At 40.5% G+C, this 14,516-nt stretch overlaps 1 protein-coding gene across 6 annotated transcripts in view; it reads right to left on the reverse strand.

Moving 5' to 3' along the window:
* LOC113034599 (stromal membrane-associated protein 1-like) overlaps window positions 1–10,750 on the reverse strand; it is a 147,089-nt gene extending 136,339 nt beyond the window's left edge. For 2 of the 6 annotated variants that reach the window (XM_026189300.1, XM_026189298.1), the window contains exon 1: window positions 10,161–10,581. In XM_026189300.1, the coding sequence (XP_026045085.1) occupies window positions 10,161–10,278 (118 nt within the window). In that variant the 5' untranslated portion in view covers window positions 10,279–10,581. Of the gene's footprint in view, window positions 1–10,160; window positions 10,583–10,615 lie in introns of those variants that run through there. The other 4 variants (XM_026189301.1, XM_026189299.1, XM_026189297.1 and 1 more) reach the window with 3 other exon arrangements.
* Between the last annotated feature and the right edge of the window lie 3,766 nt (window positions 10,751–14,516).

Here is a 14,516-nt window from a genome sequence, read left to right on the forward strand (position 1 = left end):
CTGCCCTTCACACCTTTAAAATGTGTACAAGTACAGGTGTGTGGGCACCAGATTCTGAGCCCAGCTGAGTGAGTGTGTGTATGTGCCATAGTATTTGATGTGCATGACAGAGGAGCAGTACCAAGGACAGGTCGTCAAAGTGCTGAGTACCCCACGGGCGCTTGCCAAGATCCGCTGCGCCAGCACAAGAGAGCATGTGCCAGCTCAGAGCACCGCCTGCCACAAATCATAATACTGACGCGTAGTCAGGCAGTGTGTGTGTGTGTGTGCACGTGGTGTGTGTAGATTCTGCTTACACTGATGAAAGGATTGTGTTAAAACAGAAAATTAAAATTATAGTCTATAATCCACTAAGCAGTAGATAGACTGACCTGCCAGGCCAAACAGGCAAATGAAATACAATCAATAAGGTGTGCACCACTGTCTCAACACACACACACACACACACAGATGTAGGGCAGCGTGCGTAGACAGCAGGCAGGTCTGAGGGTGGAATTACAGCTGAGAGGCTAAGGTGAGTCACCGCTCTGCAGTGGTCACAGAATGGCTGCCACACCCAACATACGCTGACTGCAGCAGGCAGCACGGAGGATGGATGGCACCTGATCACACCAAAGCCTTAAAACAAACTGATGAATGAAACCGGAGCTCTTCGTTCCGAGCGGTCAATCAGCTACAGAGTGAAAGCTTGTTTTCCACATCAATAAACTCTAATACACTGCCTCTGCTCTTGGTGTGGAGCAGAGCCCGACTAATGTGAGATTTTTAGGACAGATATCAATATTTGGTGAATTAAAAATCTGACATTCCAAAATGTCAGTCGCCATCTTTTTTCCTTTGAGAAACACACAACATAAACAGATTTCCCTAACATTTGTTATTTGGAGTTATTGCACTCGTTTTTGTAGCACTCCAAACAGCAAAGTTGCAAAGTGCCATCTGCTGGACAAACTGTGCAACATCAACACTCATAACATGGTTGAAGGGTGTTTCTCCCTTGTCCTTATTATGTTTTTCATTTATCAACTGTTACAAATACTGATACCAGTAGATAAGCAAATTGCTAATATCTGCCCACTGATGAATGGGTGGAGCTCTGTTGCAGTGCACTGCATTAAACATTAAAGCTCAAAAAACATTTTACAATTTCATCTTCAGATCCACCACTAAATGATTGATTACATCCTTCAATAATGCAGTGAAACCAATTTTTCATATTTTAAACAGTAACTACATGCAAGTCATATTTGCACAAACACAAATGTGCCGCCAGGAGTAGCAAGGGTGCCAGAAAAGTGCAATCCTTTTCCATCAAATAATCATATGTCAGCATTTCCAGATGTCACGTTTCCTATTCAACAATTAGCAGCCAAAAATCAATCGACTTTTATATCCGGCAAAAAGCAAAAACTCCTCACAAACAAAGAAATATTAGGAATTTCTGTCTGAGACAAAAATGTAATGTTTTTTTCCTTTCTTTTTTTAGATCTAGCTCAAAGTTCAAATTAAAGGTTAAATATAAATAATTCTCATTCCCGCCCATGTCAGTTTCTACTAGAAATGGTTTTCCCCAGTGCTACTTAACATAGAGACACAGGATACATGGATAACAATGACCACAGAGGTTCATGTGACGGGCAGCACTTTTGATTATTTCATCTTTCATTTTTCAACATCAAGTTGGGTTGGTCATTTTCCCATGGTATAATGAGTGAGCTGCTACAGATAGTTGCTATAGAAACGAGCTGGCCACACATACAAATCAGATTGGTAGCAAAATCAAAACACTTTGCTGTCACAGTTGGGAACAACACATGGTCCCATATGTGCTGAACTGACACCTCCTTTTGTTCCTGCTGTTGTTACATAAACTGAAAGTGAAGGTAATGATAGGAAAGATTAGCATCCGAGTCTTTTTGTTCTGCTCATTTTCACTCATTACTGGAGATCCCAGTGGTCTTAATCAAGAAACACAAACGCGACAAAAACAGAGGAGAAAAACAGTTTTTCAAAGAAAATCACAGCACAAAAGTGCTTCCCAAAGCATGCTTTCATTCAGAGGGATCCATAAATAAAAGATTATTACGTTAAATGTGTTAAAATCTGATTCAGAGGACTGTCTTTGGCCCAAAGTAAAGGTTATTCTTCTGCTATGAACACTTTGCCAGTCAATTACCAGGAAGTTAACCCTGTTCCAGGAAGGAGAGCATTAACCTAGTGTGTTTTCTGGTGGTGTGAGAAAACAGAGCACAAGAAGAACATGTAAACGTAACACATAAGAAAAAAAATGTATTGATCCACCACACTCGTTTACCTTCAACTTGAACGGTTACCACCTGGTTCAAAAACACTTTGACTTTTATCTATACTCTTCCCATCTGTAAAAACTGCATAAGAGGTGAGTTTTTTATAACTCCCCTGTTTGGATTCTATTGAGGTTGAAAAGTTAGAAACATGGCTGCTTTTACTGACAGGTGTACACAGCTCCTGTCTGTTAGGACCCCTCTCTGCTAATCAGAGGCACTGGACCTCTTTGTGATGTTTTTTGCTATTTTGGGGCATTTTTACAGGAGTTTTCTGACAAATATTGTGGCTTGGTGTGTCGTAAAAATATCCAAGAAGTCTGATGAGTATTTATACAAGTTGAATATTTCACTATCCTGTTACTGCTAACTGGTAACTCAGTCTGTGGATGCATGCAGTTTGTGAATGCAGCTTACCAAGTGAGCTTGCCTTGGTCCAAGGATCCAGTTACTAACTATCTGACAACTTTCCTAAACTGTTGTGAGTGGTTGCAATGTTGCTGGAGGAAGCTGGTTGTAAAGATGTTTACGGTTCAAGGAAAAGCTCCTTGCAGTGTCTTTGGTTGTTAGCATATAGCCATGGTTGTCCATAGTTTGCATGGAAGGTGCTAATTTGTCTGCACATCCTCTCCAACTACTTACTAAGAGGTAGCAAAACTGTCAAAAGCATGACACAAACTGGAAATGGAGAACATTTACTTCATTGTAAAAGCTGTGCTTTCTTAATAAGAGGTGCAACTTTTACTCTGAAGGTGGCCTTCGTTTCTGCATTACACTTAAGTTTCACTACTGCTCAGAATATCCATTTTTCCTAGCGACCAGAGGTTGCCACAGGGTAACAGATCAGCTGTGTAACTATAGGCACTTCAGCCTCACATCCAAATGTGTTAGCAGGCTCCTGCCTACGACAGCCGTAATGCTCTGACAATCCATCAAGCAGTCCGGGTTCGTAGCTTAGCAAAGTCGTACTAAAACATTTGACAGATTTTCGAGCGCCGTGTACATAAAATTGTTTCGAGGTCAGTAAACGCAACCAGAATTCATACATAAGGCACACGGGGTTATAAGTGGCTCTGTCGATTTTCAGAAAAATCAAAGGATTGATTTTAAGTGCGCCGTATTTTCCAAAAAAAACCAAAAAAACAAAACACAGTAATAACGACGGCCTGCTAGCATGCTCTACCAAAAATAGTGCTTTGTTGTGTATCTGACGGACGAAAGCTAAACTAGTTCCACACCACTGAAGTTGCAGCGTTTTTACAAACCACTTCTGGTTCATCAGTTTCATTCAAGGATTTGCTTTCGCTGCCATGCTTTTTCCGACGTGTGCGTATGAAAACAAAGGCACTGCGCATGCGCGTTTTACCCATATTCTATCGCGATATTTCATTTTTCTATTGTTGCCCAAAATGATGGCCCAGCCCTAGGCTACATCCATCTTTCATCTACAGTCTGCAATGGCAGCTGGCTGATTTTGCACTTGGTAACTGATAGTGTGAGATCTAAGTATAATTTAAAAACAGTTTGGAATCTAGAATCATTCAAGTGTCTAAATGTTCAGCTTTCTAAAGCTTTTTATCCACAGTGTGTTTGCATAAAAATAGCTGTGACAGTATGACTCACAGGGTCCGACTGGATGCTGCCACTTTCTAAATAACCTACATAAAACATGCCACAGGCTGCAGAGGAAACCACAAATCAATAGATCAGGTTTTGGGGCCACTGGGATCATTTCAAGTCTGAATATGAACCAGTAGTGGAACTGAGTCACAGTAAGGCTGGAAATAAATAAGAGCTTTAAGCCATTACTCTAGTTTTGTTTGTTTAGCACGTTTTCTTATCAAGAATAGCTAAAACTATAATACTTACTTGTTGTGAATAGAATCAGTCAAGGTCGCTTTAAAAATCAACTTCCGTGCTTTTCAGACCTCAATTAGTCCTGTACGGACAAAAAGCCCACTGTGGATTATCAAAAGATTTTAAAGTATTATTTTACCGTGGCGCGTACTGAGATGAGGCCTGCATAAATGGTACACCCTTCCTATTGAATGATCGGAAGTTTTTCGGTTTTAAATCCCCAGCCAAGTCTCGGGCAGCTCCTCCACACTCAGCCACAGGAAACCAGGTGGGACGAGGATAGTGTGTTAGCTCACCTGGCTCCTCATCAGCTGAGCCCAAATGTGTTTTTACTCATCAAAGAATCATCTGTGCCACAAAGTTTGGAAGACTAAATGAAGCTCTCCCAAAGTCACACTTCACAGATTTAATACTAATGAGCCATATGCTGACTTGGGTTAAAAAAAATAAAAAATAAAAAAATAAAAATAAAAAAAAAGAGAGAGAGAGAGAGAGACTGTGTACCAGACATTTAATTTTTAACAAGAACTACATTTTTCTCAGTTTTGATTGCGTTATTTTATTTTTCATCTAATGACAACCTCAAATGTTGTAAAATACACTATATACTACTGAGAGAAGGAGCCAGTTTAAACCTTTATAAAGTCTCACCAATGCAGAAAATTGGTAACATAAATAAGATAAATAATGTCATATAGCATAAATCGTTAAAAAGAAAAAACATTTTTACATTATACTGCAAATTACTAGCAAACAACATTGAAATGATGCTTTATATTCAAAAGCAAGCCACAGCTCTCTTTGCTCAAAATGCAACAACAACGCCTCAGTTACTAGCATGACTCTATGTGAAGTATTGCAAAGAAATTGGGGTTTTGGACTGTTGGTTGACCGAAAGGAGTATTTTAAAGACATCCAGTCAAAAGACATTATTTACTGCCCAGGAGTTTATACCTGTGGCCTCACATGACCCTCCACATCCAGGACTTTGCTGTTACCTCGATGATGTATCTCAATAACCGACTACAGAAACCTAACTAACACTGCTTATCGCTGTAAGGTCCACTCTATGTTAGGATGACTCATTTCCTTTCTCTGTAATACATGTTGAGCTGCATGCATGTCCCTGCAGGGCTGCTGCTCATACATAATGAAGCTTAATGAACACTTAAGGGCAGTCAGTGGCTTAATGAGAAAAGCAGAGTGAAACAACCAGAGACGGACCCCAGGATTTTTGTGTACCACATTTATTTTGTATGCGGGAAACATACAAATAAACTACATTGGGTTTTTATCTACATGATGAGTCTGTGTGGGTTTTGTTCATTATAATAAGGAATGTGTGTTGACTTACAGTTTATGTGCCATTTAAAGTTTCAACACTTACTGTTACTACTAAGCATTATATTAAACATAGCAACCTGAAAGACTTATCACAATAGGAACCAGTCAAATGTTATGACTTTATATAGTTTTATAGTCAGGTGCCAGTTCTGTGCTGTAGTGACTGCAGGCTGAATCAGTTATTGTTGAAAGTGGACAGTTTTCTAGGTAGTGTTGCCGACTGTGTCTTCATGTGGGACGTGAGAAACTTTCTACTACCATTCACTCATTTATACATCCTTCCATCTATATTCTTATCCAAGTCTGGGTCACAGGGGAAGTAGACCAAGTCGAAAGGCAGCTGGGTGACACACTATATTGCCAAAATTATTTGCTCATCTGTCTTCATACACATATGAATTTGAGTGACATCCAATTCTTAATCCATAGGGTTTAATATGATGTCAGCCCACCCTTTGCAGCTATAATAGCTTCAACGCCTCTTGGAAGAATTTCCACAAGCTTTAGGGTGTGTTTATGGGAGTTTTTTACCATTCCACAAGCACATTCATGAGGTCAGACACTGATTTTGGACGAAAAGTCCTGGCTTGTAGTCTCTACTCAAATTCATCCCTAAGGTGTTCTGTCAGGTTGAGATGAGGACTCTGTGCAGGCCAGTCAAATTCTTCTACACCAAACTGGCTCATCCTTGTCTTTATGGACCTGGCTTTGTGTACTGGTGCACAGCCATGCTGGAACAGGAAGGAGCCTTCCCAAAACTGTTCCCACAAAGTTGGTAGCATGAAGTTGTCCAAAATGTCTTGGTGTGCTGAAACATTAAGAGATCCTCACACTAAGAGACTAAGCACAACAACCATAAGTACCACTCTCCTGGACACCACCAAACCCAGACAGGTTGGTAAAGTATAATTGGTCACTTTAGGAACGTGCTTTACACCACTGCATCCGATCCTTTGTGCTTGGTGACGTAAGGTTTGGATGCAGCTGCTCAGCCATGGAAACCCATTCCATGAAGCTCACTACACACTGTTCTTGAGCTAATCTGAAGGCCCCATGAAGTCTGGAGGTCTGTAGCGATTGACTCTGCAGAACGTTGGAGAGCTCTGTGCAACATGTGCCTCAGCATCAGCTAACCCACTCTGTGGTTTAAGGTGGTCTAGCACTTCATGGTTGAGTTGCTGTCATTCACAATCGCTTGATTTTATACACCTGTGTCCATGGAAGTGTTTGGAACATCTGAATTCAATGATTTAGATGGGCGAGTGAATACTTCTGGCAATACAGTGTATTTGTATCCAGCGTGTCCTCCTGATAGACCACGTCCAGTACACCTCACCAACGTGGCATCCTGCTCAGATGCCCCAACCGCCTCAACTGGTTTAATTTCAGATTTTTATTTTGGACTCAGTAGTGACCCACTGGAACACTGGTCTACTTGTCATGTTCTGATTAATTCTGCCAGTTAAACATGCAAAAATAAAACAGGTACTTTAATATAAAAACAAAGCCTTCACCCCATCCTCTTAGCACACTGTATACAGAATCGCTGCATTTCAGAACAAAGACCTGGATTTATAAGCACTTTGCATTTAAGAAACCTAAGGATAGGGATTTGCAGGAGTGACACAGACAAAAACAAATAAAAAAGTTAGAGTACACCCACACTATAAATAATGAATGCCTGCTGAATTCATTAATCTGCATTCAGCAGCCCAGTCTCCCTCTCTCTCTCTCTGTCACACACACACACACACACACACACAAACGCTTAAGCTGGATTTACAAGAACAACGAAATAAGTCAACTCACATGGGAAACACACATTAACACCAAAAATCCTGTGCAAAACAAACTAGCTGACATTAAACAACACAGAACTGCAAACAAGGCCATTCTCCATTGCTTCCAGGTACCACAGCAGCTTTATTTGTACTGGCTTTCACTGTCCAATCACTGTCACGGTAGTCCTTATTTTGTTCTGCAGCAGCTAGAGGACTGTTTCGTATGCTGCTATACCAGGTTCACAGAGGCTGCACAGCAGAACTCAGGCTAAGCAGCTGCAAAAATGGTAATCCATCTGGAGAGCTCACAGCTGACTTCGACACCCTGCTATTTACTTGTCAGGTGCATTCAGGCACATCCCTTTCCCTTGCTAAAAATATCCCACAAAGAGGAAAAATTTATTTATTTTAGTTGGAAGAACCATAAATGGACAAACCCTGTTTTTGGCACCATTTCTCCATTACTCACAGGGTTTATTTTGTTCTGCAATTTAGAAAAAAGAAAGAAAGAAAGAAAATCATATGGCCATATATCAAACAGCATACAGCCAATAAACATATCTGTAATAGACCAGAATCTGTGGAGGACTGAAACTGCTCAAATCATCAATAAATACATAAATAAATAAAGAAGACACAAAACTTTTACACTTTTTAAATCCTTTTACAGACTCATTTGTTTTGTCTTAGTTCTTAGTCAGTTATTTATTTAATTATTATTTTGTTTTTGCCAGGTGCAGTAAAATCAGGTCCGCCACGTGACCAAAGATGCAAAAACATAAATCGGTAAGATACTGTGTGAAGTTTCCCCCCCCCCCCCCCCCTTAATACATTTAACATATTTTTGAGTCACATTTTCAATTGTTTATTAGTTTTGGATATTGGTCCCTCCATAAGCAGGGGTTAAAATGAGATTCAGCAGGTGGAATGGAGGGGAATAAGTGCATTAGAAACAAGTAAGATAAGCACTTCTGTTGTAAACTCCAGTACATTGGTTTGCTTCATGAACTGGGAGACCAGTACTGACTGAAGTTTTCCGGCCTCACATTCTATAATATATAGGCCCACATTACAAGAAACATTATGGCTGCTTTCCAACCTCTAGCCCAGTATAAAGGTCAAATTTGGCAAGAGTTACGAAAGAGCATCATGACCGGATCCCTGTGGCCCACTTTAATAAACACCAGCACTTACACAGTTTGTTTTACAGCACTTACACAGTTTGTTTCCAGTCTGATGTGAGATGCCTCGGTCAGAGGTTTCCCAAAATAAAACCTTTCCAAAACTTATTCCACAGAGGAAGGATGATCACAGAAAATAATAATACTGCATACTAGTCCACTTACACAAACAGAGGTAATTAAGGTTAAGGTACATTTCCCTTCCATAGTGCACTGACGCCAACTACTGAGATCACCATTGAAGAATCATGAAATAGATTAAGCTCAACATGAAGGATGAGGAGGATATGACGAAACAAAGGAGCAGCAACACGATCAATGAGACTCACTGAGGTCTGCTACTACGGATTACAAATGTCAGATGGTAGAAGAACCATGATGACGCAAAAGGCATCTAATCTCAGTCATAGGAAGCCCCAACAAGAGCCGTTCAATCACCACTGAAAAGGCTGGAAATGTCATGCTTGGACATTTACTGACTGGCATATATGGGCTGGACTTTCTCTTAGGGTGCTTAGGTAACAGTGAAAGCCTATGGGAAATGCTGTCCTGTGAGAATTATACGTTTTTTTGTTAATAATATATACTAAATGCATGCAATTTTGACATCATACATTACAGTTGTTGTTTATGCCGAATTAAAGAGCGACTCTTAAGGTTTAATGAAACCTCTTCCATCACACTCTATTTTACACTCGACTCCAGGGAATTTTAAGCTTTCAATTTTCTGAATGGAGTTTGGAGAGGGGGCTTCCCTCGCAGGAAGGCATGCCTAGCCAGAAGCAAGGTGTGCGCTGCAGCAGTATCTGAGCTCACGTGCTTTTCTCCTCGGCATTCAGCGAGCAAACGACACCTCTAAGTCAGTGGAGTCTACACGGGAGACACGCGTTTTCCGCTCATAAATAAACCAGTCAAGGACGTGACATCGATACCTGCGGGCGAAAACCGCCTCAAGTTAGCCACACTTACACAACACAAGACCGGAACTGTTAACCACTCAACTTCAAAATAAAAGCCCAGGCGTGGATTTCTAAACTTCAAAAACTGAAATACAAATTGAAAAGGGAAAATAGAGAAAATTATTAGCGATGCCCCTTTTGTGAAACTGCAAAATCACAACTTGGCTTGTAGCTGAATCTCAATACTAACATATATATTCTCACTACAAATCAACTGAATTGCATTAAAGTATTTGTATTAGAGTATGTGTTATTGTATATTGTATATATTTTCTTTTCTTATTTTATCTTAGGATTATTATTATTATTATTATGGAAAGAACCAAATAATAAAAGCGCTGGATAACGACTTTACTTTAAAAGAAAAAAAAACAAAGCGGAAGTTGTGTGTTGTTCAGGTATTTCTAATTAACTGTCGCTCAATAATATTTATACTTGGCTTAAATGTAATTAAGAAACCAGTAGCGTAGCATGACTCATTGTTCATAACATGGATATGAACGGGGAGGACTCGTCAGGTTTACACAGTTCATATGAAGCATCAAACCTAAAGGTCGGATGCAAGCATTGCTGCACACAAGTGACTCCCATCAGAATAACCTTACAATATGATGCTAGCTGTATGATACATATGATGCTAGCTGTGCCTTTTAACGGACAGGTGCCCTCCTCGTTACATCTTGTCATGCACACACCTGTGACACCAAGGTTAGCCGCAGAGGCTGCCGGGCTTACCTTTAGCTTCACAGTCAGCACAGTACTTGTTATCCTCTTCTCTCAGCAGTTTGGACAGAATGGCCTGATGCTGCTCATTCAGTTTCTGGGCTTTTTCTCTCTCCGACCGCGTCGTCATGTCGCCAAAGTTCGGAAGTTAGACCTGCCTGTGAAGAGACGATGAAAACCACGGAGTGCTCAGCCTGTGTTAAAAAGGGTGGGACATCACCTTCTGCTCGCACTTTGCTGCCTCTATTCAGTTAGCTTACAACCTGCTAGCGAGGTAATACGGATCTGTGGCAGCATCATCTCTGCTGCTTTCACGACTGTGGGAATTTTTGCAGCGGCGCGTGAATCAGAATCACACAAGTGGTATGGGACACACAAGGAATTTCGCGTTATTGGTAACGGCTTCATTTGTCAGCTTGACAGTAATCCTGAACACACCAGCAATGCAGTAAATTGAAAACACATACCCACTATCATTCATCGACTGTCCTTCCCCACACCCCGGGCATCAACATTATTAAAGCTGCGTGGGATCATCTTGCGAGAGAAACAACAGAGAACAAAAGACAGCTGACACTGAAAGAAGAGCTTTAAATGTCCTTGAAGAGGAATCCTGGAGAACTAATTAAAAAAATTAGAAGAAACCAGCTTTAGTATTTTAATGAAGTTAAAACATAGTTTGAGCTACTTGTATGAAATTTGGTACATGCGTTTAACGTCTCAAGACATCTGCTCGAAACTGTTCGTGTTTGATAAGGACCCTGAATGCATCTTGATGGCAATATGTATTAATCATTATCAGTCAGTATTAATCATTCGTAGCACCACCTAGCAGCAACAGAAAATTGTGTTTTACTCTTTGGGACACCAATTCCAACTGGTTGACTGGTGTAATCTAAAATTTGTTCAGGAAAGACTTCGTTGGTGTTACTTTATTTTTAGAACTGAGTTTTTGTCAGATGGTGTTCCTGAGCCAGCATGGCGAATTTCAGTGTTTTACCATTAAATTTATTCAAATACTGTACACAAAAGGGGAGTAAGTTTGGACATTTTTAGCTATTTTCAAGCCTTGATGATTTAATCGGACCAACATGATATTTGGTTAGTTCAATCTAAAGACCTCGTTGATGTCATAGGGCGTGCCCATAACAAGGACTTTTTCTACATCTCAGAACCTTCTATCTAATATACATTCACACATATTCACACTCGGATGGATGCATCAGAGAGCAACTTGGGGTTAGTATCTTGCCCAAGAATATTTGATATGTAGGCTGGAACAACCAGGGACCACAAATCTTCTGATTAGTAGTAGTCAGGTCCTTATCTTTGCTGCTTGTACTTTAAATAATAATAATAATATTTTTATTATCATTATTATTTCCGTTTAAAACACAAACCCATTTTGGGGTCGCATCAACAGATCATCCTGCATAAAACACCAACAAACATGCAGAGCCACCCGCTGTGGCGACCCCTTGTGGCAAGTTTCTTTTTTTCCTGTGCCCTTACTTCACAGCTTTTCAATACACCATAACCCACAAAATGCTTAATTAAAATTAAACAAGTAAAAATGTTTTAAAAAGAAAAATATTGCGTGTGAAAAACATGAAACACCTTAGCACAGGTGTTCCATTTAGTGCTTAATGTTTCATATCTGTGTGAGTATCTGTGTGGGTGTACTAGTTCTGCTAATTTGTTTCATAAGTGGGGTTCCTCTATACTTCACACCTGGAAGCTGTTGGAAATTAACTCACCTGTGTGCTGCAGCGCGTGACCTTCCTCCTAAGCTCCCTCAGTTGTTGCACTTTGCACTGTAGTGCCGATGTTTGTGGTTTATGCTGTTATTGTTTGTGCATGCGCCTCCAGTCCTGAGAGACAATTCTGTAACAATCTCTAAAGTTTCTTCTTGTGTAGTCAAACCTGCTGAAATCCTGCATGCCCCCTCTACCCCTCAACTCTGAAATAACTGCCTTGCATAACTCGCTGTTGCCCTTCAAGCCTGCAATAAACTTGTCAAACCTTTAGCGTTGCATCTTTAAGAGATTTTAGCCTCATCTTCACTCAAATATCATATATCGCCTGCAGTGACAGACATTTTTCCATCAGTGTAACTCAATTCTGGGTAAAAGAAGTTGCCACAAAACAAAGTTTTGAACATTAGTAATTAGAAGATTTTATTCAGCACTGGTGTGAAATTACTGCTGAATGCATTCATATAAAGGAGTCTCTTAATTTGAAAGGGATTCATTATGTTGAAGTTTATTGATTTTTGTATGTTTATGTGGCAACTGCATGTATAGCTGGAGAGTCCCTTCGTGTGTGCTCCAACAGAAAAGCAAACGGCGTGAGAAAGGATACAGCTGTGGACGGTGGAAAGTGGGTTTATTTTCCCCATTTGTGAGATCTACAAACAGTATTTTGGTGTGTACGCTTTTGTTTTTGTTTCTTTAACAACTTGGGATAACTAACACTGCACAACAGTAAAACGACCAGGTGCTCAGAGTAGTTGCTGAAAAGACTGCCTCAGCAATAAGCACCTGCAAGCATCATCATGCTCCGAGGAAGGCAATCTCTTTCATTAAGGCTGGAGAGAAACCCCAGGTGCGCCCACATTTGACAACTGGCCTCCTCAACACAGCCTCTGATTGGCAGCTACAGGCTGACCTGGTTAAACAGCTAAAGTTCCCTCAGAACATTGCAAAAACATCCCTCCGGCCAGACATGATAATTATTTCTGAGGCCTCAAAACAGCTGATCATGCTGGAACTCACAGTGCCCTGGGAAGAGCGGATCGAGGAGGCCAATGAAAGGAAACGAGGAAAGTACCAGGAACTAGTGCAGGAGTGCATCAGCCCATAGAAGTGGGTTGTAGGGGCTTTGCAGGACGATCACTCTGCAAAGTCCTAGGCCGGCTGGGCGTGGCTGGGGCAGCCAAGAAGAGGGCCATCCAGGCTGTGAGTGAAGTGGCAGAGAAAGCCACAAGGTGGCTGTGGATCAAGAGGGATGATCCGTGGGTAGCTACTGGTACGCAAGTCGGGGCATGATCACCCCCGGCTGGGTCGCCTGGGCGAGGGTGTATGATGAGACCCGAAACACCTGATGACCCCAGGATACATCACTGAAGATGTGTACCAGTGCATCCAGGAGATGTGTCTTTTATAGTACCGGTATACCGAAAAACTTCAGTTGTTTTACCTTTTCTAAGTCATGACTGTAAATTTGCAGCTTTAGATTTCTCTACTCTTCCTTGTGAGAGTTCTTGCCTGGATTCTGTTGTTTCTTTTGGATTAATTGGTTTCTGGACTTTCTACCAAAGGTGTGTCTTTTGTTTAAGAAGTCTCCACTTGGGTTTAACTTTTGCAACACATTACAAATATACTCAGCTAAAGGTAGATCCATCCAAACTGTCTGCTGTACCTTACTATCCAGGTAAGTAAACTTGTGTCTTGTATCTGGGTTTAGTTGGGTCGTGACAAAAGAACTGCTGTTTTACTTTTGTATCTTGAAGATAAGTCTTTTAATTGCTAGTGTCTGTAATACAGACCTTTTGTGCATTACAACAAAGCACCAATTAATTATTCAAATACTTGGAGATGGACTGAAAGGATTTTTCTGGTGGAGCTTTATCCAGCTTACATTTTCATATACAACTACAAGACACGGAGAGAACAAAGGCAGGTTTGAATCAAATAAAAGTGAAAAAGTACAGTCAAAAAAAGTCAGAAAGCATAAAGTAGGACAATTCTACCATCTATTTTTGTGCACAGGTAACTAAACCGTCTCCTATATTAATGTAATACAAAAATATTAGTACACGAGAATACAAATGTTATTTAAATCTAAATTCTAATTCTAATGAATGTACTCAGCTTGATACTGTTACTGTTTAGGACACAAGCAATAAAAGAGAAAGAAACAGAGGGTGACTTTGCCTCCACACCTAAACGGAGATTCAGGTGGAGGAACACTAAGATCTGTTGTAGTGGCTCAGCATGGGGAAAATACTAAAAGCTCACAATAATTTCTAATATAAGCTCCCGTAGATTTTCATATTGTACAGGTTGTAATCAGCTGACCTGCTGCTCGTTGTGGAAGTGCACAACTGAATTCAACGGGATGTAAGCAGATGTTTCACAGCAATCTCGGCTGTGTCCCATTACCTACACTAACTGTAGGCTGTATATTGTCTTTACACTGACAGTATGAAGTTGGTTTAATTACTGAATTCAGTCAGTGGATCTAAGCATCATTACCTGTAAAATAATCTATAATAATAATAAACTACAGCCACTGTGTGTATCAGTCCAACGCGTGAATTCACCACATTACTGCAAGCTAACCTGTTTATCCTGCTGTTCATGCAAC

Source organism: Astatotilapia calliptera, chromosome 13 (assembly GCF_900246225.1).
Source record: "Astatotilapia calliptera chromosome 13, fAstCal1.2, whole genome shotgun sequence".
Classification (NCBI taxonomy): domain Eukaryota; kingdom Metazoa; phylum Chordata; class Actinopteri; order Cichliformes; family Cichlidae; genus Astatotilapia; species Astatotilapia calliptera.